Genomic DNA, 27202 nt, shown 5'->3' with positions numbered 1-27202 from the left:
TCTTAGTTGTGTGGTTTGGATCTGGATTATAAAAATATAAATGACGGGTCCACAGTTAAATTACCTTGATCATTCTTAAATAGCTTCTTCTAGTAAAGTAAGCCTGTAATGAGCAGGAAAGGAATATACGAATCCCAACAGGTGGTTTGCGTAGGGGTTCAGACGGCACAGCTGAATTTAAACCTCGTTCTTCAACATGAAGAGGATCAGTTTGTTCCAAAGGGGGCCTCGTAAAATGGGAGTCAAAGCAACCTGCATATATTTTGGAGTATTTTGTAAGCTGGTTATGAAATGCTGAAAGGAGTCCCCTGCCCTCCTCCTTCCCATTTCAAGGGGGTAAACTGTATCTCATGGTTGGAGGCTCCTGTGTGCCCTGACCAAATTAACAATGTATGATTTTTAATTTAAAAAATTGTGAGGATGGCTGGGGGCGATGGCTTACGTCTGTAATCCCAGCACTTCTGGAGGCCGAGGCGGGCAGATCACCTAAGGTCAGGAGTTCGAAACCAGCCTGACCAACATGGTGAAACCCTGTCTCTACTAAAAAATACAAAATTAGCCAGGCATAGTGGCAGGCCCCTGTAATCCCAGCTACTTGAGAGGCTGAGACAGGAGAATTGCTTGAATCAGGGAGGTGGAGGTTGCAGTGAGCCGAGATCGTGCTATTGCACTCCAGCCTGGGCAAGAAGAGTGAAACTCTGTCTAAAAAAAAAAAAAAATTGTGAGAGATAAAAGCAAAGGGAATATGGACATATCTGGGGTCAGGGCAGAACAAGATGATGGGTGTTGGATGCCCTCTGTTTAAAATCACAACCCTGATAGGACACACGCCCAGACAGAAACGCGGGACCCGGGTCAGAGTCCAGGACAACAAAACAAAAGAGAAATGCCCTCTGCCGACCCGAGAGACACCGGGTTCTCATGAACAACCGGCACGGGCTCTTGTCCACGCGGTGCTGCCTGGCCACTGGCGGCCACTCTTCTAACACAATGCCTTCGCAGAACACGCTCTGCGGAGGGGCTGTGCTGCTCCCCGGCGGGAGCCGGGACCCCTGCTCTGCCCCTGGAAGGCCCTGGGGTTTCGGGGTTTGTCTGATGCCCAGGCAGCCCCAGGGCGCTATGCAGATCGGGGCTGCTTTTCTCAACCCAGGGGTGCTGCAGGTCATTTGAGAGCCCCACAGCCGTTCCGCGGTACACTGGGGGACCTGCACCCCTGAGTCCGGCTCCCCGACATTCGTGTTTGACCTCAGCACCATCCCCCGCCATCCTCAGCCCCACTAGACAGTTGACATCCCACCACCAATATTCTTACCCTATTGAGGCGAAGTGAGAAAAAGATAAACCAAAAAACAGAAAGCACCGGCTGTGACAGCTCGTCCCTGCCTCCCGCGTCCCCCCGCGGGCACTTCATCGCCAAGCTCTTGTTTTCTTTCTTAACGTTAAAACAAATTCAGGAACTGCCCCTGTCTGTGTCTCCTGAAACATTTCAAACCAGCTCATTTGTTCATAATTACAGGAGAAAGAACCACCCAGGGGTGATCCGAGTGTCTTGAATTTTCCAAAAGGCAAAGTAGGAGCCAGACGGTGGGGGTGGGGGGGTGCACCCCCGGAAAAGTGCACAGAGATTCCCGAGGGCCCCTCTGTGCCTTCCGCTCATGCTCAGACGAGGCAGCAAGTCAAAGTCCCCCACGACGACTTCTGACACCTCAAAGCCCTATCTCCCTTGCAATCTGATTGCCCGGAAAGTCTCAGGGGAAAGGCTCGGTCCCCCCGCTGTGTGCGGGGATGTTTTGCTCCCAGCAGCTCCCCAGAGAGCCTGCGCCGCTTCAGAAGCAGCGGGACCCTTGGCCTCGGAAGGGGCCAGCGTGTCCTTGGCCGTGATCTGGGGGCCTCCTTGTGCAAATAGAAAACCACAAATCCCCTTTTGGGCGATGGGGCCGGGCCCAGGAGCAAATTCGTGGCCCAGTGTGGCCTCGGCCTCTGCTCAGCACTCCCATGAGCCATGAGGAGGGCTGGGATGGGCCTTAGAGAAGCAAGGGCTGGGGACGGGCCCGGTCACCTCTCAAGAGGTCCCCTGGGGCCAGGATGGGGAATCTTGTTGCTAGATGAGAACGTGGAGGTGGGGCCCACAAGCAGCCCCCTCAGCCCCACGCCATGGGGATAGCTCTTGTTCATGGAGAGGACGGTCCGATTCCTATGGGGCCCGAGATGGGGAAGGGACAGGATGCTGGGCCAGCCCTGCCTGGGAAGGAGGGTGTTGGGGCCTCCATGCCTCCCTCAGCTTAGCCGGTCCTGCCTCCGTCCATGAGGCACCGCAAGGCAGCAGGGCAGCGGGGAGCCACTGGGGAGGTGCTGGCCGGTTGCTGAGCCACACTCTGGGGCTCACATGTTCTCAAGCCCCTGTCTCCTGCCTCTCCCCAGTGGCTGTGGAGGAGCACATGGCCAGTCCTTTTTTGTACAGGGCAGGTGTCTTGGGGCGTGTTAGGGGATGCTGGGAGAGGGACACGTGGTCAGTGATTTGAGCAGGCTTCTGAGCAGCCAGAATTGGGTCCTGGCCAGATAGTCAGAACCGGGCCTGTGGGTGCTGCACCGCCCAGCTCAGCAGGTGCCACGGAGTGCCCCAAAGTGTCAGCTAGAGTGCCAGTACACTGCACAGAACCATGAGGGATGCAGGGGTGGCGTCCACCCCAGACCCCATCTGAATGCACAGCAACCCGCATCCAGTGAAGGCCAGGAGGAGTCCGGGATGGGCCGAAGGAGGTGTGTGACTCCCCCACCTCCAAAGTGCCCCTAAAGTGTGGGTCTCACCCCAAGGACATAGGAGCACCCTGGAGGCCAGGCCCCAGAGTTTGCTTAAGTACTGGCTGCCAGTAGCAGGAGACTCAGGGGGAAAGCCCCAGCCTGGGTCCCCATCTGAATATCGACCTGAGTTTTCAGTTCAGAGCGGCCTCTCTCCTCTGCCCGGTAGGGGAGCTCATCTCTTCTGGGAGGCTGTGGCTTCCAGAACTTTCTTTTTAGGACGTTTACACTATCTTCTGCCCTAGTCTCCTTTTTCCTTTGAAAATGGGGGCTGAGGTCACACGTCTTGAACCTCAAAATGATGGTGATGCTTGTCTGACCGAAGTATTTTCCCTGCCGAATACCATTTGGCAAACTCGACGTTGTTTTACGGAGCTCGGATGTTCAGATATGGTTCCTTCCCTTCTGTGTCTGTGCTGTATTAGAGGTGGGGTGTGTGTGCAATCTTGCAAGAGACAGACAGAGAAAGGGAGAGGGAGAGAGAGAGGGGAAGGGAGGAAGATTGTTCACTTGTGTGTGTTTGTGTAGGGGGGATGTGGTGTTCGTAAGTACCAGGAAATCCTGGTGGTGGGAATCTGAGAAATGGCATTGGTATCATGTAATGTTTCCTTCTCAAAGAGAAGCTGTTAAAAGCTTTTAAAAAATTCTTGGTTTTATTAATATTTCAGAGCAGTTTGTATTTTAGCTCCGCATAGGGTCAAATAGGTTGCTTTGCAGGAACCCACGTTCCCGTGGTCAAGGCCAGGGAACGGAAATGCTTTCTGCCGAGGCCGTGCGGCCGTCACAGCGTGAGAGAGGGCATTTAAACACTAGATTGAAATCTATTATATCCCTTTCAAAAAGGCATTGCTAAAACTCATGTCATGTGAGAGTCTATGGGTTTCTGAGAGCAGTTTTTCAATTTTTAGTGTTTAAATTTTATTATTATTCAAAGGAAAATACATCCCACACGATGCTCATTTTCCTTTGATAACTGAAATTCACGGTTGAGATTTCAGGAGAAGAAGCTGCCAACTCAGCCACCTCACTCCCGGTGCCTGGGCGGTGAGTCTCCTTCAGCCTTTGGCCGGCTCCTGCTTTCCCAGGCATTCCAGCCACATGGTTTATCCAGCTTGGAGGTGCACCTTTGCGGGGACATGGGCAGGAGCGTCGGTGGCCCTGTAACACCCGACGTCACCGGCTGTGCTACCTATGTGGGGTGCTCTCAAGAGCAGAGGGCTCCTCTCCCCATCGGAGGGGAAGGGTCTCACAGGGGGGTTGAGGGGGTCAGAAGTGGAGGAATTTCTCCCTTCTTTGGGCCATTTTGGTGTTGCATTTGCTTAAATGTGCATTTCAAGTTACCTCTAGATTTGTGGCTTTAATTCAGCCTATGGACCTAAAACAGAGAGAATGAATCCCTTGAGGCGGTGTTGGAGAGAGCCATCTAGCAGGTCAGGAGGTATCTGAGGAGTTTTGACATTATCTGTGGTTTGGGTAATAGCGCCAAGTATGTTTCTGACTCTAGGACGGAGCTTTGGAGGGAGTCGGCACTATGGGATGATGGCGGGGTAAAGGGAAGGAGTGGATCAGGATTCAGGATAATTCTTCCATCCTGGCAAAAAGGATCTCTGCCCCCTGGTCCTGACCATGGAAACACAGTTGGCTGCAAAGCAGTCCATTCCTTTTGGACCTCACGTGTAGCTAAAAGGAAAGCTTCCCCGAAATATTAATAATACAATGAAGATTTTTTTAAAGACAGGCTTCTCTTTGAGAAGATTACACATCTGTTTGTTTTTTAAAAAGCTAGACACATAAAGATACCCACTTTACCGCTTAAGTTTAGTTCAAAAGTTCTAATAAACATTTATTTCTTAAATAAAAAAAAACTGGATCCTTCATTACTGTAGTTTGCATCTCACAAAAGCACAGCCCTGGCCCAGCCCTGCAGTGCCCCTGCCCCTCGGCTTCCCAGCGGAGGACTAAAGACACACGCTCTGCAAATCTGAGCCCCAGAAGAGGACGGAAAGACCGTCCTTCTATGCGCCTCAAGCCCAGTTTTCCTTCACTCCAATTTCACTTTCATCTGGAAGAAGGAAAATACTTTTTTTAAGTTCTGTTCTTATGTTTACGATTATTCTTTTGCTTCATCTCTGTATTTTTTTTCAATCAGAAAAAGTTATTTTAAACATTTTTGGCTCTAACTGAAGGCCATGGAAGTCCTGGTAGTAGAGTGGATTCATGTCCCCATCCAGAATGAGCTCGTCCAGCGGAGCAACTGCTCGATGGAGACTCTGCTCCACAGCCAAGGGGATGGCAAATGAGGGAGAGCCCCTGGCAGCCAGCCGGGGCCTGCAGGACCTCCCTGGAGTTTGCTCTCTGCATTTCTTAATGCAAAATTGTTTCTCTAAAGTTGAGAGCCTTGAACCACTTTCAATGACTTGCACAGGCTATGCGGGAATGTTCCGTGATGTGGTCTTCACACACACTTTTCACAGCCATGGGGTCCTTTTTTTTTTTTTTTTTTTCAAATGAAATCTCATATATGACCCCAAGATATTACAGGAAAAACCAGACGCTGTGATGGAAGGGGCCGGGGACCCCGGGCACCCCGAGGAACGCACGGTGTTGAGGATGCAGGTGGAAAGTGCCGCCCGGGAGGCCTGGCTCCAGAGTGAGAAGAGCCTCCAGGGGCCACTCGCAAGCTTGAAATAGAGAAATCCATGAAGCGGCGACCAGCTCTGGGGACACGGTGCCTTCTGGAGTGGAAGCAGACTCCTCATCTTCTCCCCTGATCAGCCTGTGGGTCTGGACGCCTGTTCTGCTGGTGGTGTGGACCAGCCGTGGAGGTCAAGGATCCAGGGAGCTTAGGGGGGTCCTCAGCCCTGAGGTGGCAGGGACGGAAGTGAAGGTGTCTCTTGCCTGGTTCACTGCCCGCAGGACAGGGACTTTGTGCCAAAAAGGCCAAGGCCTTCAGTAGGCCGGTCAGAGGCCCCGGAGGCTCTAGGAGGCCCCTGAGTGGCTGCCTCATTGGCCGGTGCTGACTCTTCGGAAAATTTGGTTAAACAGCGCCATTTAGATGGATTCTTGCAGTGATGGTTCCTGCTCTATGCTTCTCCCGTGTCCTTCAGGGAAGTGGCATTTGCAGGAAGTGTGGACCCTGTGATCTGGGGTCCTGCCTGCTTCATTGCTCTTTTCCACCCGAACCACCCTCTTGGGGTTCAGGAACTGCCAGCCTCAGGCAGGGTCCCTGAGCAAGGCTCCGATGGAGCCCTCCCGGGGTGAGTCAGCTCCCCGGAAGCCAGCGCTGGCCGAGCACCAAACAGCACCCCCACCGCAGGCCAAGGCTTGGCAGATGTCTCCAAAGAGGCTCAGAAAACCCTTGCCTCGGCACCTCCACCAATCTTGGTGCCACATCCTCAGGGACAATTCCAAAGGGCAGAAGCCCCTGTTATGAGCCCGGACCTACCTGCTCACTGATCTGACACATGGTGAGGTTCTGATCATCGCAGGAGCACGCCACACGGATGTACTTGAGCCAGCTGCCGGCCCCCGCCTGATTTGCATCCACGCAGAACTTCTCACTGCCCAGGTCTTCCGAGATCTGCTGGGAGGAAAGCGAAGTGGGAGTCAGAGGTGCCCTGTGTGCTGGAGTCTGCACACAGCCTCTGCCCACCCGGAAACCTGGCTGTTTGGGCTCAAGTAGGAAGGCAAGTCGGCGTCCAGACCTCAGCCCACCCTCTGGGCATCAGCGGGGCTCCCAGCCCACCCAGCCTGCCCATGCCCGGGAGTCTCCAGGAGTCTCCAGGAGCCCAGCAGAAAGGCAGGGAATGGCCTTTTCTTTTCTCACCGAGCAGATCACTGCCCCGGCCTGGTGATAAAATGAGCCTCCAGAGTTGCAACCCCCACCCCGGCAGCAAAGCTGACCCACGTGTGAGAAGGCAGAGACTGCTGCATCTGGGAGCAGAGCCCTCTGCTAAGGAGCTGGGGTGCTGGGCTAGAGAAAAGCGTGTCTGAAGGTGAAGGTGTTGCTGGGTGTGCATGTGCATGTGTGTGCACACTCAAGGCAGCCTGCACATCACTCTGAGAGTAAGAAAAGCATCTGGTTTCCTTAAAGCTGGAGAGTTTCGGTTTGACACCCAGTAGCATGAAGATGCCTAGCTGTTCTCACCACGCCCGCAAAGTCACACGCTCACCAACTTGGCTTAACTTTGTTGTCACTGTTGCCTCTGAACGGGCAGAGTGGTAATCCCTAGGAGTTTTCTTATTTGCTGTGACCCCCACTCCTCCGAGGACCACCGATGAGGAGACCTGACCTGCTGTCCACTGTGGAGAGATGGTGTCCCCTCAAACAGCCTGACCGTGGGTGGCGACTGCAGGCCCCCCAGCCTCCCCGACTCTGGCCAGTGGCTACCCTGGGTTCTGAATTCAAACCAGCAGCATCTTGGGCAAGCTTCCTGGGCAGCCCAGCCCAGACAGGGCAGGAGGGAGGGCAGGGGGCAGGGGCTGGGGCGACACTACACTCAGGTCCCGAAAGTAGAAAGGCTATGTCTCTGTGGGCAGGAATGCCCTTGGGCAGGTGTGTCCTGCTGGACAGGTGTATGTGGGTGGGCAGGTGTGTCCTGCTGGGCAGGTGTATGTGGGTAGGCAGCTGTGTCCTTGGGTGGGTGTGTCCTGGTGGGCAGGTGGGTCACGGTGGGCATATGTGTCCTTGTGGGCAGGTGTGTCCTTGAGCAGGTGTATCTGGGTGGGCAGGTGTGTCCTTGGGCAGGTGTGTCTTGGCGGGCAGCTGTGTCCTTGGGCAGGTGTGTCCTTGGGCAGGTGTGTCCTGGTGGACAGGTGTGTCCTTGGGCAGGTGTGTCCTGGTGGGCAGGTGTGTCCTTGGGCAGGTGTGTCCTGTTGGGCAGGTGTATCCTTGGGTAGGTGTGTCCTGGTGGGCAGGTGTGTCCTTGGGCAGGTGTATCCTTGGGCAGGTGTGTCCTGGTGGGCAGGTGTGTCCTTGGGCAGGTGTGTCCTGGTGGGCAGGTGTGTCCTGGTGGGCAGGTGTGTCTTGGGTAGGTGTGTCCTGGTGGGCAGGTGTGTCCTTGGGCAGGTGTGTCCTTGGGTAGGTGTGTCCTGGTGGGCAGGTGTGTCCTTGGGCAGGTGTGTCCTTGGGCAGGTGTGTCCTGGTGGGCAGGTGTGTCCTTGGGCAGGTGTGTCCTTCTGCAGGTGTGTCCTTGAGCAGGTGTGTCTGGGTGGGCAGGGATGATGGATAAGGGAGTCAGAAGGACCCAGGGGAGTCAGGATGAGACAGTGACCTGTCCATGCAAAAACAATGGAGGCTGACTCCGGGCACCTCAGATGCTCGGCATGCACTCTCCCGGGTTCCTAGCCATCTCAGGCCTGGTGCTGGAATTCTTTTGAAAAGTTCAACTTCGGCACCAATCAATGCGGAAGCATGTGGTCCACGTGCCCCGGCCTCTGTGCATGGCGTTCCCTCTTCCCCTGAGGCTTCCAGGGAAAGTTGGCCCCCAGAGCACAGCAGAGACAGAGAGAGGGCCTCGAGTCTCTTTCCCTTCCACTTGCTCTCAGTCCCCTTGTTAACAGCCACCACCAAGCTGGGTTTCCTGGCTAAGGGTTTCCAGAGGTGCTGGGTGAGATAGATTGGAGTGCAGGGCAGGAGGTCGGCCAGGGCAGAGGGGTGTGCTCCTGGTGTCCCTGTGCTTCCTATCACACACAGCCGTGCCTGCCCCTGGGCACCTTCTGGCTCCATCCAGGGCAGTGGGAGATTCACTCAAAGCCTGTCTTATTTCAGAGACAGCAGCGGCAGAAATGCTCCCAAGCTCGTGGGCTGTGGCTGCTGTGCTCCATTCACCAAGTGACTGTGACTGAATGGCCAGGTCCCTTCTCTGCCCGGGGTTGGCTGTAAATCCTGTCCACTCAGAACTGTAGATGGGCCTGTGGTCCAGAGGGCATGTGAGTCCAAGAAGCATAACTAGGCTAGAGGCTGGCACCCCAGGAAAACATTGGCGGCGGGGGGGACGCTCAATATACAAACGATGGATTGGCAGGAGCACAGCCGGCCATATGGGGCTGGCAGTATCCCAGTCCCGTCCCCAGCCCATGGGTCCACTTCTCCATAGAGGCCTGCTGACATCACAGCACATTGTACACAGTGCCTGTGGGCTGAGGGCTGGTGCTCACCCAGGGTGGGCTGCGCCCTCCCACCTGGGACCTGGACTTTTGTCCTCAAAGCTGGAGCACCTGGGTCACAGCACCCCATTGGTGCAGCCAGGAGTACGTGCTCCCGAGTGCATCCCCCTCTGAGCCCAGGGACCAGCTGATGGGGCTCAGGCCTCTTCCCAAGAGGCAGGACTCACCCCTAATGCACCCAAGACATGGGCTCAGCCAACACCTTCCCCCTGTTCTGGGCCCCGGCTGGCTCAAGCCTCGCTTTGGTGGGGAGTCTGTGGCCACCCTGCTGTTCAGGACTCAGGGCAGGTTCCCAGGGAGACAGCCTCTGTGTTACCAGCTTCTGCAGAGACAGCTGTGCCCTAGGCAGGACTGCAAATCCCTTGACATTTGAGGTCCTGGTCCCTAAAGGGGCTGCAGGAAGGGTCCTCACGTTGTCCAGGGAGGTCACTGCCTGCCCTGCCCAAGTCCAGGGCCAGCCCAATCCAAGAACCACAGACTCAGCAGCCCACCCCACCGCACCCCATCTCTTGCCAGGACAGGGGTGGCAGGGGCGTGGCATGGGAGGGAGGAGGCCACAAGCAGCTGGCTGTCACTGGGGAGGCAGGCTTCCCATCCTCTAGGGTGCAGACCCAGGGCCACCAGCCCCACGTGGTGAGGCCCCTCCCCAGGCACAAAGGCTTCTCAGGGCCCCCTCACCTCCCGCCCTGACTTCTGATGCGCATCAGGAAACCGCTGGAAAGGCCCGCCAAGCCAGAGCTGTGGTCGGCAGCCCTGCCATCTTCCTCTGCCGCAGGAAGGGGGCGAGGCTGGGCTGGCCAAGACCCACGTGGCCCCACCCTGCCTCACCACTGGCCGGGTCTGGGCTGGAGGTCACTGTGGGGCAGAGGACTCACAGCCCCTGTATAGGTGGTGGCCTGGGTGCCAGGCTCTCCCTCTCTGTCGCCCCTACTCTGCTTCTCTCTGTCTGTCTCTGTCTCGCTCCCTCTCAGCATGGGTCTCTTCTGGGCTCTCTCTCCTCGTATATGGTACAGGGGCCAGGGAGAAAGTAAATGATGCGTGAGTGACCACAGCCATGGCATGGGCTTCTCCTGGGGCCTGGCTGTTGACTCTAGAGTGTTGGCCTCGGTCGGGTGCAGTGGCTCATGCCTGTCATCCCAGCACTTTGAGAGGCTGAGGCGGGTGGATCACCTGAGGTCAGGAGTTCAAGACCAGCCTGGCCAACATGGGGAAACCCCGTCTCTACTAAAAATACTAAGGTTAGCTGGGTGTGGTGGTATGCAGCTACTTGGGAGGCTGAGGCACAAGAATTGCTTGTACCTTGGAGGCAGAGGCTATAGTGAGCCGAGATTGCACCACTGCACGCCAGCCTGGGAGACAGAGTGAGAGACTCTGTCTCAAAAAAAAAAAAATAGTGTTGGCTTCACCTTGACTTCCAGGCCTTGGGGATCTCCCCAATAAATCCCTGGAAAAACAATCCGTGTCCCACTATTTTAAGTGCTTCCAAGCCCCTCGCCATCCAGGCATGCATGTATCTGGATGTGTGCTTCTGTGTGGGCGTGTGCCTGCATGTGTGCACATGTATGTGTGGGGGGGTGTGCATGTGTGTGGGTGTACCTGTGCATGTATGTATGAGTGTGCGTTCATGTATGTGTGCTTGTCCTGGGGGAACGCGGCGAGAAGCCTTTGGTGAGCAGAAGGCCAAAGCCAGCAGGAGGACATTGAAGTGATGGCCAATTCCCTCTCAACAATGTGGATTCTGTGTCATGGCAGAACTTCTGGAGGAGAACCCTGGCCCCTTCCATCCAACCTCACATCTGAGGCCTCCTCAATGCCTGTGATCCAGCCACTGATGGCTGCAGGTCTAGGGACCCACCTGTGCACTGGGACAGCCAGTCTCCAGGCACATACCACTGTGCTCTGTGGAGCAGCCACCCATTGTGCTCCCAGGCAGCCGGTGTATTGTTGAACGCATCGAGTCACTGGGAATTGTTTTTTGGGGGATAGGCTCTCCCTTCTTGTAATGCCCCCCTCACCTTGCAGAATCAGCCTCTCTTTTCCACATGACGGCCCTGCAGGTATTTGCGTGCGGCCTGAGTCCTAACCCTCCCTTGCCAGGGTAAACATCTCTGGCTCTCTCAAGCGTGTCTGAACAGGGACATGGCTGGTTTCTCACCCACATGGGACAGTGTTCTGGAGCCTCTGTTCTGTTCCTGACCCTCTCGGGTGAAGAGGCCTGGAGACTGGAGGCAACAACTCCCTCAGGGGTCCTGGTCCCGAGTACACACTCAGACTTTGCTGCCCTGTGGGTGGGGTCCCCTCTCAGGCCTGACAGCTTCTCCTCCCTCGTCACTCTCATTTCCCAGGCATTTCTCCTCATCCCCCGGACGCCTGGTCCCCAACCCCTGACCAATTGGATGGTCACAGGGTGGGAGTTACACCTGGTGGCCCCTAAAGGGAGGAGCGTCCCCTCTCCCTAGTAGGCCCCCTGGGGTGACTGAGGAGGTCTTGGTTAACTCCTTCCTTCCACAGCGGGGAGCCTCTGAGGGGGGCCAGGTAGGTGCTAACCCTTCCTCCAGGAGACCCAGGAGAAGCCCTGGTCTGAGGGCCCTGAGCCAGCGATGAATGTGCTGGGAAGGGTGTGCCGGAAGGGCATGCACCGGGAGGGGCGTGTTAGGAGAGGGTGCACGGGGAGGGGTGTGTTGGGAGGGGTGTGTTGGGAGGGGTGTGTTGGGAGGGGTGTGTTGGGAGGAGTGTGTTGGGAGGGGTGTGTTGGGAGGGGTGTGTTGGGAGGAGTGTGTTGGGAGGGGTGTGTTGGGAGGAGTGTGTTGGGAGGGGTGTGTTGGGAGGAGTGTGTTGGGAGGAGTGTGTTGGGAGGGGTGTGTTGGGAGGGGTGTGTTGGGAGGAGTGTGTTGGGAGGGTGTGTTGGGAGGGGTGTGTTGGGAGGAGTGTGTTGGGAGGGGTGTGTTGGGAGGGGTGTGTTGGGAGGAGTGTGTTGGGAGGGTGTGTTGGGAGGAGTGTGTTGGGAGGAGTGTGTTGGGAGGGGTGAGTTGGGAGGAGTGTGTTGGGAGGAGTGTGTTGGGAGGGGTGTGTTGGGAGGAGTGTGTTGGGAGGAGTGTGTTGGGAGGGGTGAGTTGGGAGGAGTGTGTTGGGAGGAGTGTGTTGGGAGGGGTGTGTTGGGAGGGGTGTGTTGGGAGGAGGTGTGCCAGGAGGGGTGTGTTAGGAGGGCTGCGTTGGGAGGGGCGAGTTGGGAGAGTTGCACCGGGAGCAGGTGTGTTGGGGGAGGGTGCACCAGGAAGGGTGCGCTGGGAGGGGCCAGGCCTGTGTCTGCTATCAGTCAGGTGTGGGGTCTCCCCTGAGATACCTGACCACATCTGGCTGCCTGTCCCAGCATGGAGGGTCCAGCCCTGTGGGGTTCCTGCTGGACCCATCTGGGAACTCCTGAAGGAGGGAGCAGATGGATCAGGAGCTTGGACAGAACTTCACAAGCCACTGCTTTTCTGTCTCAGATCAGAGAAATGCTCCTGAAGTGGCCCTGGGCCGTGGTTCTGGCCGGGCAGGTGGAGGCTCAGGCCTGGCTTCTTGGGCCTGTGCTGTCTCTGATTCCAGAAAGGGCAGGTGCTGCCCTGACCACTGCCTCCTCCTGCACCTTTCCTGTCCTCTCTCACCTTCCTCCCCAGGGTCTCTGTGCACTCAGGGCCACGCAGAGTGCTGTCGAGGCCCCTCGCTCATCGCCGCGGGCCTATGAGATGGGTACTGTGTTGCTGCCCCACAGTACCTTTTGTAGATGAGGAGATGGAGGCCCCTGGAGACAGGGCCATCTCCCAGCCCAGGCTGCCAGACTCCAGAGCTGTGCCATGGCCGCCCCGTGTGCTCTCCAGGGCCGACTCAAGGACTAGAGGGAGGGTCCCTGCGCCCTGTTCTGGAAGCCGCAAGATTTCATGTGCTCTGGAATCCACAAAGCAGGCCTGGGCAGTCCCAGGTCCTGGTCCCTGCTTCCCTTGGCGTGAGACTTGCCAGCACCCACAAGGACAGAGAGAGGCCACCACTCCCCAGCTTGGTGGCCTTCAGGCTGCCCAAGTTGCGTCTGACCGGGGCTTCCCTAGGCTCTGGGTGCTCCTGGATCGGTGGAAGAAACACTGGCAGCAGGAATGCTCAGAGGCAGGTGATGTCAAAGGCCACAGCCATGTGCACCTGAACACAGGCTTCTTACTGTACCAGGTGGGGCCAGCGCCAAGGATCTGTGCCAAAGGCGATGTCTCTGCCTGCCCTAGGGCACGAGCCCAGCCTTTCCAACCTGGGTGCATGCTACATCCAGCCACGTCTGGGAGCCGGGCCTGTTTTGGTGTGAAGTCTTCTAGTCCTGACACCTCCAAGGCCCTCTGGGAGCCTCTCGGGGTAGGCCTGAGGCCTGGGATGTTCTCCGTGACATAGGAGGCCAGTACAGATGAGAAGTGGGTAGACGAACGAACAGACGCACGCACAGTGACCAACCCGGGCTCACTGCTCGCTTCTATTTACACGTGATCAATGAACACAGGAGGGAGCCAAAGAGGGAAGGAGTGGCCTAGCCCATATCTCCACATGGCCGGCTTTAGCAGGCAGTGGCCTGGAGGCCACCGTGGCCATTGGGCTGTGTCTCTCTCCAGATCTGGAATCCAGCTCCCTGCCTGATAGCTGCTTAAAAGCCTGGCTTTGAGTTGTTTGGGGGTGAGCCTCAGGAGTCCTAGGACCTCCAATGGAAACTGCCCTCCTGCCCACTGTCTGCCACTCCCCAGCTCCGGGCAGCTCCCACAGCTCATAAATCAACCCCATCAGAAATGTTGAGTTACGAAGTGAAGTGAAGGAAAATTTCTCTTAACCTTTACATTTTTTGCATATAATTTGAGGTTTCCTGCACTTCTGATTTGTGGGCTCTCTGCTGGGCTGGTCCTCCAGGTTCAGTGGGCATGGCCAGCTGCCGGCCCTGTCCAGGATGTGCGTGCAGGTGGGAACGCCGCAGTGTCCATCATCAGCTTGCCTAGTGGACTCTGAGCATGCAGGGAGGAGCAGAGCCCTGGGACGCTGCCCCCTCGGTCCGGTCTCCTGCTGCAGCCAGGAGGCTCCCCAGAAGCCCATGGCGTACAGCCCGCCTCTGACAGCCAGGAGCTGGTGGGAGCCGGCGGGGAGGGTCTCCTTACCCTGACCCCCTTCTTTAAGGACCCATGAGCTGATTCAGAGTAAGAAGCCCTGGCTATGGGGCCGTCATAGGCACATGCACACACGTGCACACACACAATGGTCACAATTGATGGTGTCCACGAGTAGCTGAAATAGAAAGCCCATTCTTGTGATGGAAGGAGGTGGGGGAAAGGCGTTCTGGAAACACCTCAGTCCGGTGTGAACACAGAGCCTAGATGAGCTCATAAATCCCCGTCCTGATGCCCAATAGTGGGCTGGGTGGTGATGGGACCCAGTGCTAATGAGAAATATGGCTGGAGGGATGGGGCCACACCACGGCCAGGGACACGGGAGGCCTGGTCGGCGGTCAGCAGGCCTGGGGCCCACCTGCTTAGGCTAAGAGGGAGGTGGGAGGAGAGGAAAGGAAGGAGGATGGGAGGGTTGGGGTGGGGGAAGGGTGAGGGGAGAGAGAGAGAGAGAGACAGAGGCTGCTGCTTGGAGAAACAGGCAACTCTTGGCAGCCATTCCTCCAAGATGGAAGCCAGCCTCTCTCCTAAGCTCACAGAGAGAGACAGAGAGCAAGGGTGGGCTGTCTGGGGCTTGTCCCTGGAAGAAGCTGGAGGGGGCGGTGGCTCTTAGCTCCCACCTGACTGTGGTCTCACTGGATGGTTCTCAGGCAGTGGGGCGTGCTGGGGGAGAGATAAGGGCCAAGGTCCCAGGGTCTCGGACAGCCCCGAGAGCATGGCCCGGAATTCAGATGTGGCAAAAGGACCTTGTGGCCCAGTGGGACTCTGATGGCAAAGGAAGGCCCGGGACACGTGGAGTCCACGCCTGGGGGGCTCTGCTCTTGTGTCAGTGCTGGGCAGATCTGAGGAATGCAAGGCACTGGAAAAAGAGTCACCAAATTCCACACTTTGTAGCCTCTTGGGGCCACAGACACCTTCGAAAATCTAGTAAAAGCCACAGACCAGAAATCACGGAGATACCCCAAATGCCATGTAGAAGCCCCCAGGGGTCACAGACCCTCTCCCTCCAAAAGCTCCAGACACCCAGATGCCCTGCAAACATGGAGGCTCACAGATTATCTCCCCATAAACACCCAGACACTGGGATGCTGTGGTGCTCCTGTGGTGCACTGACCATCTCCCCCAAAGCACCCGGACCCCAGATGCCATGGAGCTCTGAGGGACTGCACGGCCCTCGGCAGCCAGCCCACAGCCCAGGTTCCAGAGCTCTGCCGTCTCTGCTGTGGAGTTTCCTCTGAGTTCTCTCTCTCTGCTTCGTTCCCTCCTCCCCTTCCTTCCTATTCCTATTTTATTTATTCTTTGGGCAGGGTCTCCACTTGGGCGAGGAGCGAACTCCCAGCAGCGTCTATGAACACTGAAGAAAACTTTGGTTGAGACACGGAAGCAAAGAGGAGTTTCCATCTAACGTGCGTAGCGCCCAAGCCTCTCAAGGTCCCCTGGGGTGGGACTTATGCATCCTGATCTCACACCAGTGGTGGACAGGGGCCACACAAGCCCAGGGCCTCGAGGCTGTGCTGTGCCCCCTGCCACAGGAGTGGTCCCTGCCCCTTCCTGCAACCTGCACACAGCGTGCTCCTGGTGTGTCCCCAGACTCGGCCCTGTCACTGCTCTCCCAGCAGCCTGGGGGTGTTGGGGGCTGGGCTTCCTCCTTGGCATGTGGCTCATCCTTCATGGCACCTCTGAGGTTTGGCTTGTCAGCCATGGGCTGCAGCCCTGACCGTCAGAAATAAAGGGGCACGCTGGTGACTCAGACCCAGGCTGTTGCATCTTTAGTGAAATGAAGGGCTGAGATACAGGCTCATGAAACACAGAATGCCTAGAGGTGATTGGCAGTGCGTGGAAAGAGCAGGGTCTGCAGAAACCTTGGGCTTGGCAGCTGGTGGGTGGACACAGCGGGGAGCACCATGTCCTAGGGGGAGTACCAGCAGCGCCTGGGCCTCCTCCCTCCAGGGTGCTTCAGAGACTGACCTCTGAGTCGCACAGGCCCTCCCAGCCCCGATCTCCCACCGTCCTCATCATGACAGTGTGGGGGTTGTCTGAGGTCCTGCCTTGGTGTACCCCTTTGGAACTAGAAAGCCTCTTTTCTGCTTTCCAGCTGCTTGGAGGCCGTGGCTACATGCAGGTGTGGTGGGCTCTGAGGCACTGGGAGCTGGCCTTTGGCACCTGCTGAAGATGTCCTGGAGGACCCCTGTGCTCAGCCCTGCCTGGACACCGAAGGTTCTCTGCTGTGTGCCTGTGGCGGCCACTTCGGGCCACTGGTGGCTTGGGTGCCTGCTGCTCCCCCGCCTGGCTGCTCCTGCTCACCTGCTCTTTAGAATGAAGCCTTACCTGGGTCTTCCGGATAAGCAAGAAGTACAAGCACCTCTGGCCCTTTGGAAGCCTTTAGCGGGGTCCTCAGGACCCCCGAAGGGATGAACCAGCCCTCGCAGTGAGTAGGAGAGGGGCACCCAGTGAACAGGCGTGTGCTCTGCCTTAGAGAATGCCTCTGCCTCTGCTTGCAGAGCTCCCCCTCCCCCTTCCGGAAGGTCTCAGATGTGCACAGGGGCCCCCAGGAGAAAGGCCATAGTTGCACAGAGGGCCCTGGGCTGAGCCTCAGGGGCCCTCCTCACAGACGCAGGCCAGCTGCTAGGTGGCTGCTGAGCAGGGCCAGTGGGGGAGTCCTTGGACCTTCCTCTGGGGACACGCGTGTCCAGGGAGCCTCTGTCTCTGCCACACGTGTTGGGAGTAGCTTAGGTATGCTTCGCCTCTGAAAAGTTGTGTATAAACTGTCTTTCTGTAATGGGGATCCCAGCTCACAGATGTGTCATTTTTAAAGGGATCCTGCATTATGGTCAAGCGGAATGCTCTTTGCCAAGGGGGCACCCTGGGTGCCGTTGCTTGGCTCTGCTGGCTTTGATCTGTGGACCCCAGAGTAGGGCAGAGAAGGGTGTTGTGTTGATGACGATGTGCTGGTTTCAGGGCAGGGGTGGAAGCAGCAGCAACATGAAAACCCGGCCCTGGCCCCTGGTGATCAGCGGCTGGGACCCCGGGATCCAGCCCCGGCCCTCCTGAGGGGTTTGCCTGGCACTGGCCGTTATACCATACTCCCTTCGGGAGGGCCTGGGGACCTCCATCCAAAGTGGCAGTCACTTTCCCACTCAGCAAGCCCCCAGGAGGACACCTAAGCAGGCCAAGCTCCACCCAGAGCTCCAAGTGGAAGCAGCGTGGTTGGCTCTGGTTGGCTTTGGTTGGCTCTGGTCAACACCAGCAGCCAAGACAGGGTCTGTTCCCTGCTCTGTCCTCTTCTTGTGGATGCTTTCAGGCAGGACGTCCCAGGCCTGGCCATGTGTCCCCGTGGGGACAGCAGGGAGGGTAGCACGCATTGGCTGGGCTCCTTCCTGGCTGCAATCCCTGCTGTTTTTCTCATGGAGGTGCAGGCTGGAGTGGGTTAGCCACATGGGGCCAGGCTGCTCCAGGATGCCCCAGCCCCGCTTGCCCAGCAACCCCAGGAGAGAAGCTCCAGGTCCCGCGTCTGTCCTGCCTGCAGGGAGGGACCCCAGGGGTGGGTCAAGTCTGTCACACCAGGTTGACCAGGCCCGGTTCTGTGGGCTTGCAGGGGCATTTTTCATAAGCACAGAGACGGATTTCCACGGCTGTGTAGATGACTGGGTCAAAGCAAGGATGTGGGGGCTCGAGACTGAACCTGCTGAGAAATGTCTGCAGCGATGGCCTGGGACTTCCCCCCGGACCCCCTGGCTCCCCGAGGAGATGTCTGGAGTCTCCACAGTGTCTACTTGCCCAGATGTGGATTGCGGCAAAGGCACGCTGGGGCGGGGCTCTCACTGTCTCTCCAGGGCATGGCGATTTCCGACCTCAAGGAATCTAGGGGCTCTAAGGAGACTCTGGGTGCGAATACTCTGGCATTGTTGCCCTCTGCCGCCGGCACTGCAGTGGGGGGACCGAGACTGTCCTGTGGCGTTCGCATGCAGAAGCCGGCTCCCCTAACCCCATGCTCCCAAGAAACCCCAGCTCTGAGGAGACTCTTGTGTGTACCTGAGCTCAGCCCCGCCCCACTGGGTGTCCTGCTCCTTACGAGGTGGAAGCATTCATGTCTGGTCCTGCGGTGGTGAGAGTTTGATGCCCAAGCTGCTGATGTAACAACATCTGGGCAATTTGGACTGGTGAAAGCCATTGGTGCAAAGTCCCCCAAACCCCGCTAGCTGGTAAGTCATTCCCCGAGCCTGCAGGCTTTGCGTCAGGCCCACTCCCCACTCTGTCCCACAGCGGGCCCTACACCAGTCCCTGCTCCTTAGGCTGGGCCCAGAACACCATCCGTGGCCCTCTCAGGCTCTGGAGGAGGGTGGGATCTGGGGCAGCTGTGCCAGAGCAGCAGCTTCTCCACCCAGTGCAGGCTTCCATAGTTCAAACATTAACAGCTCTAACAGTTGTTCAAACCTGAATTTGATTTAAGTTGGGTCAAGAGCAGGAGGAGGCTCTGAGCCTGAAGGTTGCACGTTACCGCAGACTTGGCTGTGACATTCTCAAGTGAGATACTTTTGTTTTGGTTTGGTTTTTGAGCATAGCAAAGACTGGAAAAAAAAAGCCCAACAGCCCCAAACCAAAGGCTTGTGGCAACTCCTTGCCCAGGGTGAGGCGGGAGCCCAGGTCGCCCACAGGAAGCGGTTTCTCTGTGAGGTGACACGAAGCCCTGGGAAGTGTCACATTCATAACCTTTCTCTGGCCACTTAGATGGTGACACACTGCAGAGCTTGTAAACGTGGCACCCCACAGCAGATGTGGGAGGAATTCTTCATGATGGGCTGAGCTGATGCAGCTGGGGGTGGGGGTTCCCTAAAATAGCTGGCTTGCACCCTGGAGCCACAGGAAGCAGGGCCTTTGGGGCAAGCTCAGAACTTTCCTTTGTTGGAGAAAAGCCCCCATGTGTGGCAGCTGAATGACAGGCTGAGGAACCTACCAAGGACCCCTGGGGCCCCTCACCCAGGTCTTCCCCATTGGTTGGTTTCTGGGGGGTTTGTGCATGATCTCAGTAAGAGCTGTGCAGAGGATCATGGCCTGGTCACCCTCAGGCCCTCTCAAATGTGCAGGCTGCACACAGGGAGTGACTTCCAGATGGACCTTAGGAGGACCAGACACATTTGAGCGGGAGCAGCTCAGAGTCTTCTCATCTACTTATTCTCTGGAGAGGCCAGCGCTATGCAGAGCTGAGGCCCACAGGTGCTGAGACTCACCACTGAGTCATTGGATACTCACATCTCCCCCAGGGGTAGCCACCCTCATATCCACATTTGTCAGTAAGGGAATGGAGGCACAGAAGAGTTAAGTAATTGGCCCAAGTTTGCACAACCAGAAAGGGCAGGTGGGCTGGGCAGTGGGCACTGGCTGTCCACCTGACTCCTTTCACACTGTCAGGACCAGTGCCATGCATCCTGGCTCTCCCTGCCCTGCTCACTCTCCTTTAATTGATGATGGTAGCCAACAGCAACTGAAGCCCTTCCAGGGCTTCACCCAGGATCAGTGTTCAGTCAGGGCTCACTGAGTGGGTGGACGGATGGATGGGTGGGTGGATGGATGGATAGATGGTGGATGGGTGGATGGGTGGGTGAGTGGGTGGATGGATGGGTGAGTGGATGGATGGATAGATGGTGGATGGGTGGGTGGATGGATGGATGGATAGATGGTGGATGGGTAGGTGGATGGACAAATGGATGTATGGATGGATGATGAATGGATGAATGGGTGGATGAATGAGTGGATGGATGCGTGGGTGGGTGGATGGATGGAAGGGTGGATGGACAAATGGATGAATGGATGGATGATGAACGGATGAATGGATGGATGATTGAGTGGATGCATGGATGGATGGATGGATGGATGGATGTTGAATGAATGGATGGATGAATGGATGGTGGATGGGTGGGTGGATGGTTGAATAAATGAATGGATGGATGGATGAGTGGGTGGATGGATGGATGGATAGATGGTGGATTGGTGGGTGGATGGACAAATGGATGAATCGATGGATGGTGATTGGATGAATGGGTGGATGACTGAGTGGATGCATGGATGGATGGATGGATGAATGGATGGTGGATGGGTGCGTGGATGGATAAATAAACGAATGGATGGATGGATGGGTGGGTGGATGGATGGTTGAATAGATGGTGGATGGATGAATAAATGAGTGGATAGATGGGGAGCAGACCCTCCCCTCAACTTGCCCAGACACTTCTGGCTTCCCCAACTTCCTATGGTGAGACACAAGGGAACACCCTTCCAGGAGTTGTCATGGTGGCAGAGCACAGGGCACTTCTCCTGGGAAGCCTGCCCTGGTCCCTCACATCAGGGTGAGGCCCCCTCAGACACTCTCACAGTCCCTGCCCTTCTTAGCATGGACACTGCACTGGGCCATGGCTATCACGTCGCAGGTCACTTCCTCTCCTCTGGTGGGTGGTGGGGCTGGAAGCTTTTATCTGGCTGATTCCCAGAGCCAGGCAAATCATGAGTGCTCAATGCATGCTTGGAGAACAAATGAATGAATGAAGGCGCCTCTAGATGACTGAGACTGTCCCCCAGCACTCCCTATGCCTCCCTTTCCCAGGGGTCTGTTGTCATCCCTCCATTTCACATCCTTTCCCTTCTTATTCATGGGCTCTGCTGAGGGATATGGAAAGCCTTTTCCTGGTTGCTTGCCTCTCTGGAAATCAGAGTTGCAACATTTTCCAGGTCATTGTCCTCTGGAAAGTGTTATGGTTGCAATTTTCCCCTAGGTGCAGTGTCACAGTGGCCAGTCTCCCCCAAGCAGAGGCCACGGTGGGTGTGTTCATCTCAGCACCCTTTGGGCCCTGGCACATAGTAGGTGCTTAGCAAAAGTCTGGTTGCATGGAGAAGGGCCAGGACGGATCCAGCCCGGTTATATTTAGTGCCTTCCTTGTAGCTGACTCAGTCTCGCCGAGCCCATCCTTCTTCCTTCTCCCTGTGACATGCCGGGTTAGAGGAGCTCAGTGACTCACTGCCTTTCGTATCAGGCCTGATGTTTTGAGATCAGCTCTTGCAAATAGCTCAAATCTCAACAGGCCAAGTCTAAGCAAATACCTTGCCAATCCCTATAAAGAACAGCTCTTGCTGCTCTTTGACATACAAAAATGGTCATTGGCAAAGGATTCTTGGTGCAGACAATGTTGTCTTTGGATGCCCTGCAAATAGCCAACTCTGGTTTCTTCCCGGACTAGGCCCAGGTATGCGTGCATAAAAAGATGCTGGCCTGGGCCTCCTTTTGGCTTAATTGAGAGAGGCATGCTTTTCCTCCAAATGGTTGGTTATAATGATTCTACTTCCCAGGATTTCTGTTTTTCTCAGCAGAGCCTGGAGCTCAGCCACAGTCCGGCTGGTTATGTGGAGAAGGGCCCCAGGGCCCGTGAACTGGAACGAATCAGCCCATCCTTTCTCCTCATACCCAGCTGCCCAGCATCAGATGTGGAAGAACGTAGATGCTGGAAACTGCAGTGCCGGATATCTGGATGACACAGGCTCCTTCCTGGATGATCTGCTTCTCAGGTGGTAGCATCCCAGCCAGAGACCACCCAGATGCTCGGTGATGGGCTGTGAGCTGTGTGCTAAGCCCACCCTTGGACGCGAACTCTGCTCGAGACATCTCCCTTGGAAGCCAAAGCTGGCTTCCTTCCCAAACCGTGGGCACGATGGGTCAGATCGGCAAGTTAGGAAGTGATTCACAGACAGAGGTGCCGCAGAGTCAGTTTTGAATGACAAATGGAACCAATTAAGTTCAATAGCGCGCTCACTCCCCCGAGTTCCAGCCTGTACCTACAGCTAGTCACCTTTGACAAAATATATCAAAGGAATTAAGAGTGTGTCCCCCACAATGATATTACCTGGATCCCTTTCAGGTCCTCACCAGCCACGTTCAAACATCTATTCAAGCCCAGGAAATAGAATCAAAACGGTTTATTAAAAATCTAATCACAAGCACTTACATGACACAAATGATTCTGAACTGCATCCGCCAACCCCACGGCCTCTCCAAGGGGAGGCACAATGCGGCCGATTACCCGGAATTTGAATGGGGGTGTTTAGAAGCCGCAGAACATTTTAATCTTGATATTTCTTTGTGGATTTTGCTATTGTTATTTTCTTTCTGCTGAAAAAGACAAAGATGGGAGGACACGTTGCCTTTCCTCCCTGGAGGGAGCTGCAGAGATGGCTTATTCTGGCAGATCTGCCTCTATTGATGTTATCAGGATGTGAATAAAAACTCATGGGAAAAGAAGAAAAAATCCTGCTGAATTTAAAGCAGCATGACATGGTTTACGGGTGGGTCCCTGTCTGCTATCCTGAGCCGGGACACCTCCCTGGTGACTGCATTGGAGCTTTCTCAAGAGGAGGACCCTGTGCAAAGATGGTCCCTTTCCCCTCAGGCTGGGAGCGGCTGGGCTTGGGGGAGACACTGTCTTTGGGGTGAGGCATGGTTCGTGGCCTTTGCTTGGCTTTTGACTTTCTGGAGCTCTGTCTGGATCCTTCACAGACGCTCAGAACAGCCATGGATACAGAAGAGTCTCCTACGGTATCTTCCTGCCCGGGGCCCAGCCAGAGCCAGGGCTCCACCACCCAGGGCTCAATCATAGTGCTCTTTTCTGGTGGCCAAGACCCCTCCCAAACTTCTCTCCAGACAGAGGTGTCAGAGCCTGGCCCGTGTTGCGGCTCCTGAGCTGGGAAGTCCACCACGAGGAAGCATCTGTCGGGGCTGCCTCCTGGTGAACGTCAGGTGCCTGTGTCAGCTACAGGCGGGTGGCTCTGGAAGGACGAGCAAGTTCTCAGTGATGCCCGATTTTGGTAGGTGGCCCTCATCTCCTCTCCTCTGTTGGGAATGGATAGACTGTTTTCTAGAAGGTTCCCTGACTCTTTGAGGGGACTGGGCCCCCTGGCATGTCAGATACAGAATGTCCCCCAAACCCTTCATCTCTGTCCCCTCCTCCTGCTCTCTGCAGATGATGACTTTACTTTTATGTTAAGTTGCTTTTGTTTAGTCTTCCTCTCTAAACAACAACTACCTTTAAATGATTTTTTAAAGTACAAAGAGTTAGTTTGATGCTTCCTCAAATGCCTTCTTTTGAAGACAAGCTTGCCTTTTCAATTTCATATCCCATTTAATTAAAACAAAATATAACAGAATCATAACGTTGAAAATCAGTGCACTCACTACCGGCTCCATTAATTCTTATCAGTATAAAACATACATTCAGAAGTGTAAGTGCTTTAAAATACACTCCTTCCACTCTTGCCAATATGTTCTATTTATACATGTGTCTACAGTGGGGGAAGAAGTTCTCCTTGTGAACCTAGGGAACCGCAGGACCGCACGTGTTTTTGGACAATGGACGCTTGAGCTCGGCACTTTTGAGAGCTGTTGGGCTGGCAGCTGTCACATTCCAGCCACTCCCCAAAAGCCATTTGGCCGTGGGTGCGTTAGGCCTGGGATCAGCTGAAAGGTAGCATCTAGGGGTCTCCCCACCTCGCTCAACCACAGCAAAGAGCTTAAATTCAACTTTCCTCTGCCAGACAAGACCCCTCCCAAGTCACGTCTGCCATGAAACCCGCACGCGCTTCCTGTCCAAATGGAGCAGAGACCTCCCCATGGCAGTTACGTTCTTGAGCTGCAAACACTAAAGATGCTTGCTCCATCTTTTTTTTTTTTTTTTTTTGAGACAGAGTTTTGCTCTTGTTGCCCAGGCCAGGCTGGAGTGCAATGGTGCGATCTCGGCTCACTGCAACCTTCGCTTCCCAGGTGCAAGAGATTCTCCTGCCTCAGCCTCCCCAGTAGCTGAAATTACAGGCGTCCACCACCACGCCTGGCTAATTTTTTGTATTTTTCGTAGAGATGAGGTTTCACCATGTTGGCCAGGCTGGTCTTGAACTCCTGACCTCAGGTGATCCACCCACCTCAGCCTCCCAGAGTGATGGGATTACAGGCGTGAGCCACTGTGCCCGGCCCTTGCTCCATCTTTAACCGGTCGTCAGCATCCTGAAAACAAAGCCTAGCAAAACAAAACACGCGCGTGCAGCCCCCTCACTCCCCGGATGCTACAGAGTTCTCTTTGTGCGCTATAGACCGGGTAGACTGGCGTGGTGATCACACACACGGTTACAGCCTGATGTTATGCAATAGCATGTTAACCACACATTCTAATAAAAAAATAAAATAAATAATAATAAACATTTGACCTAGAGTAGAGATCTTTCACGAGACGCCCTAATCATTTTTCTGCTCCGACCTCAGTTTTTTCTGGAACTACTCCAGCAAGCCCACGGTGGTGCGACGGCCTTTTTCTCTCTGGGAACAAAAGGTCTTTTTTAGTCCTCAGGGCTGTCAAGTTTATCCAAATATTCTCAGCTTACTACTAGCCCCTTTCTGAATTGATATTTCCAATAAAAGGACACTTTGTATCTTTAAGCCACACTGGCCCCCGGAGCAGGCTACAGAGGCTGGGAGGCCCGCTGCACAGCTCTGGTCGGCACAGCCCGGGAGATGGGCGGGAAGAGAGTGTCCCGGCATACTGAGCGGGAATGGGCATGGAGGGCCCAGGGCAGAGGTCACGGCCATCCACTTGAGGGGAGAAGGCAGAACCCACAGAGGGTGCGCGCCCTCCCGTCAGGACATCAGCGCGTCCCTGAGTCCTGCTGCACTGGGTCTAATTTTGGCCAAGCCTGTCTAGTCTGTGAGCGGCCGCCAAGCGCATTAAGTCATGGTCGTGCTCAGTGGCAGGAAAGAATTCATTCCAGCCGGACCAAGCTGTGCGAAGCCTGTGTTCTCCGGCTGTCGGCACATCGGGGCGCTAGAGCCCCCCTGAGCCACGGGTCAAGGGTTATTTCTTAGCCTCACCTCTTTGTCATCTACCCAGACCCTCCCTGGCCCCACAGGCCAGTTCTGTGCATATGTGACATGAACATGTATGTGTATGTGTGTGTGTGCGCGTGTATGTGTGCATGTTTGTGTGCATGCATGCATGTATGTGTGCATGTGTGCATGAGTGCGTGCATGTGTGTGCATGTGCATGTGTGTATGTGTGTGCATGTGTGTGTGCATGTGTGCATGTGTGTGCATGTGTGTATGTGTGCATGCATGTGCACGTATGTGTGCATGTGTGCGTGTGTGTATGTGTGCATGTGTGCATGCGTGTGTGCGTATGTGCATGTGCGCATGCATGTGTGCGTATGTGTGCGTTTGTGTGCATGTGTGCATGTATGTGTGTGCATGTGTGCATGCGTGTGCACGTGCATCCCTGTGCACATACAAACATGCAGCCGGCAGCCTTCAAATTCGTCCCTGCAGCCCCACAAAGGGCATTTCCTTCCACCCCAACCTCTTCCAAACGGCTCTGATTAGCACAAATGATAATTCTCATTAATCACCTTTGGCTGCTGCAGAATGGAAACGAGGCCGCGGCGAGGTGACGGGAGCCACTTAGGCGGGATTTATGACCTGTGTGTGCAGTGGCAGCTCCAGGGCCTGACACCTCTGCCTGCAGCTAACATTCAGGGCCGCTGGCTGCCTAGTACAGAGCCCCCAGTATTCCCTCTCCTTGTCTGTTGGCTGACTCTGGGGGCACCACCAACCCCATGGATCACCCCATGGTCCAGAGCTTAGAAAAGCGGTGGCTCTTTCAGGTCCCATGGTGGAATACAGTGTGGCTTTGGGGTGTGGGCCTGCCCAATATGAGGAGGAAGAGGCGGGAAGGAGCACTTGTATTAGCCAGGAAGTCCCCTCCTCACTGCCTCTCCCTCCTTCCCAAACCCAGCCACATGCCCCTTTCCTCTCTCTGACTCTCAGGGGCACGGACTACCCCCAGCCCGGGGTGGGGAACCACAGCTGGCACATGTGTGACACACAGTAGGTGCTTGTTTGGGGTTTGTTGGTGCCACAGCAGACTAAGTGTGTGGCAGAGGAGGACGGCGGCACAGGGTGCCCAGGGTCACTGCGCCCACCCAAGGCCCCATGGGCACTGCCAAGCTCCAGGCGGGGGACCATGCGACCCGACTCCCACTTTCGTGAACAGACCCAAAAGGAACCCACAGCGCCGGCTCCAGGTTGCTGCCCTCGCCAACTGGCCGAGTGGGTCCCTGGCTCAGACAAACCCATTTTCTCCTGGGGACCCTGGTGCCTTCCCTTCCTTTGCATCCCCTGGGAGGAAACTTCAGGGGCCCAGCCTGGGCGAGGCTTCCCCAGGCTGCCGGAGGGAATGAGGGACGGCGTGTACACACAGCCCTGGCAGCGCGCAGAGGGCAGTACTCGCCGGGTGGGAACAGCAGCACCCACAAACCACAGGGGCCCCGAAAACATGCTGCTTCCTTCCGAAGCAACGTGTCCTGCTCAGGGCACCTGGCTGAGGCTGCACGGGCCCATGTCAGGCCTCTGGGCCTCCTGGCCCGGCCATGAAAATTAAAGCTTTGCTCTGCCTCTGGTTTCTGTAAGGCCTGCCTGTTGCCCTGCGCAGCTGAGTGGGGGAGGAAGTCACTGCTCGGCAGCAAATAACTATGCTGCTGTCCAGCCTGCTTTAATTTTGCCCTTGCACCAGGGGGCCACGTGCAGGAGCCCAGGGTCATTACTAGGCTGTTGCTGGGGGTGAGGGGCTGAGCGGTGGGAATCCTGGATGTGGACGGCTCAGTGGAGGCCTGGGTTGGAATGGAAGAGGAGCCATCCTCCGGGGGCTTGTCCAGAAAGTGCCCCAGACAGGGCGGGTGTCACCGTGTTAACTTCTGAGTGCTTCAAGAGGCTGTGGCTTCTTGTCGGGCACTTTTGGGTTTGTAAATTACCAGGTCAAGGTGAGGCTGACAAGCAGGATGACTTGGGGGCCACTTCATGGAAAACCAGGGGCCCCTGAAGAACCGATAAACCACCCACAATACAGACCTCCACCCGGGCCCTCACGCTGAAGGAAAAGCTTTGCTCTGTCTTCTTAAGCACATTCGCTGCCACATCGTGGCCACGGTGGGGTGGATTTGGGTGGGTCTGACCCCTATTCCCTTCCAGAAAACCACCTGGAGCTCTCAGAGGACTG

The 27202-nt window shown here is 55.9% G+C and overlaps 1 protein-coding gene across 3 annotated transcripts in view; it reads right to left on the bottom strand.

The window, feature by feature from the left end:
* Nucleotides 1–27202, bottom strand: part of PRDM16 (PR/SET domain 16) — a 362171-nt gene that overhangs the window by 43701 nt on the left and 291268 nt on the right. For all 3 annotated transcript variants that reach the window (XM_030805535.1, XM_030805536.1, XM_030805537.1), the window contains one exon: nt 6245–6379. In XM_030805535.1, the coding sequence (XP_030661395.1) occupies nt 6245–6379 (135 nt within the window). The remainder of the gene's footprint in view (nt 1–6244; nt 6380–27202) is intronic.

This window comes from Nomascus leucogenys, chromosome 24 (genome assembly GCF_006542625.1).
Source record: "Nomascus leucogenys isolate Asia chromosome 24, Asia_NLE_v1, whole genome shotgun sequence".
NCBI lineage: Eukaryota > Metazoa > Chordata > Mammalia > Primates > Hylobatidae > Nomascus > Nomascus leucogenys.
This window is presented reverse-complemented; position numbering and strand designations above follow the sequence as displayed.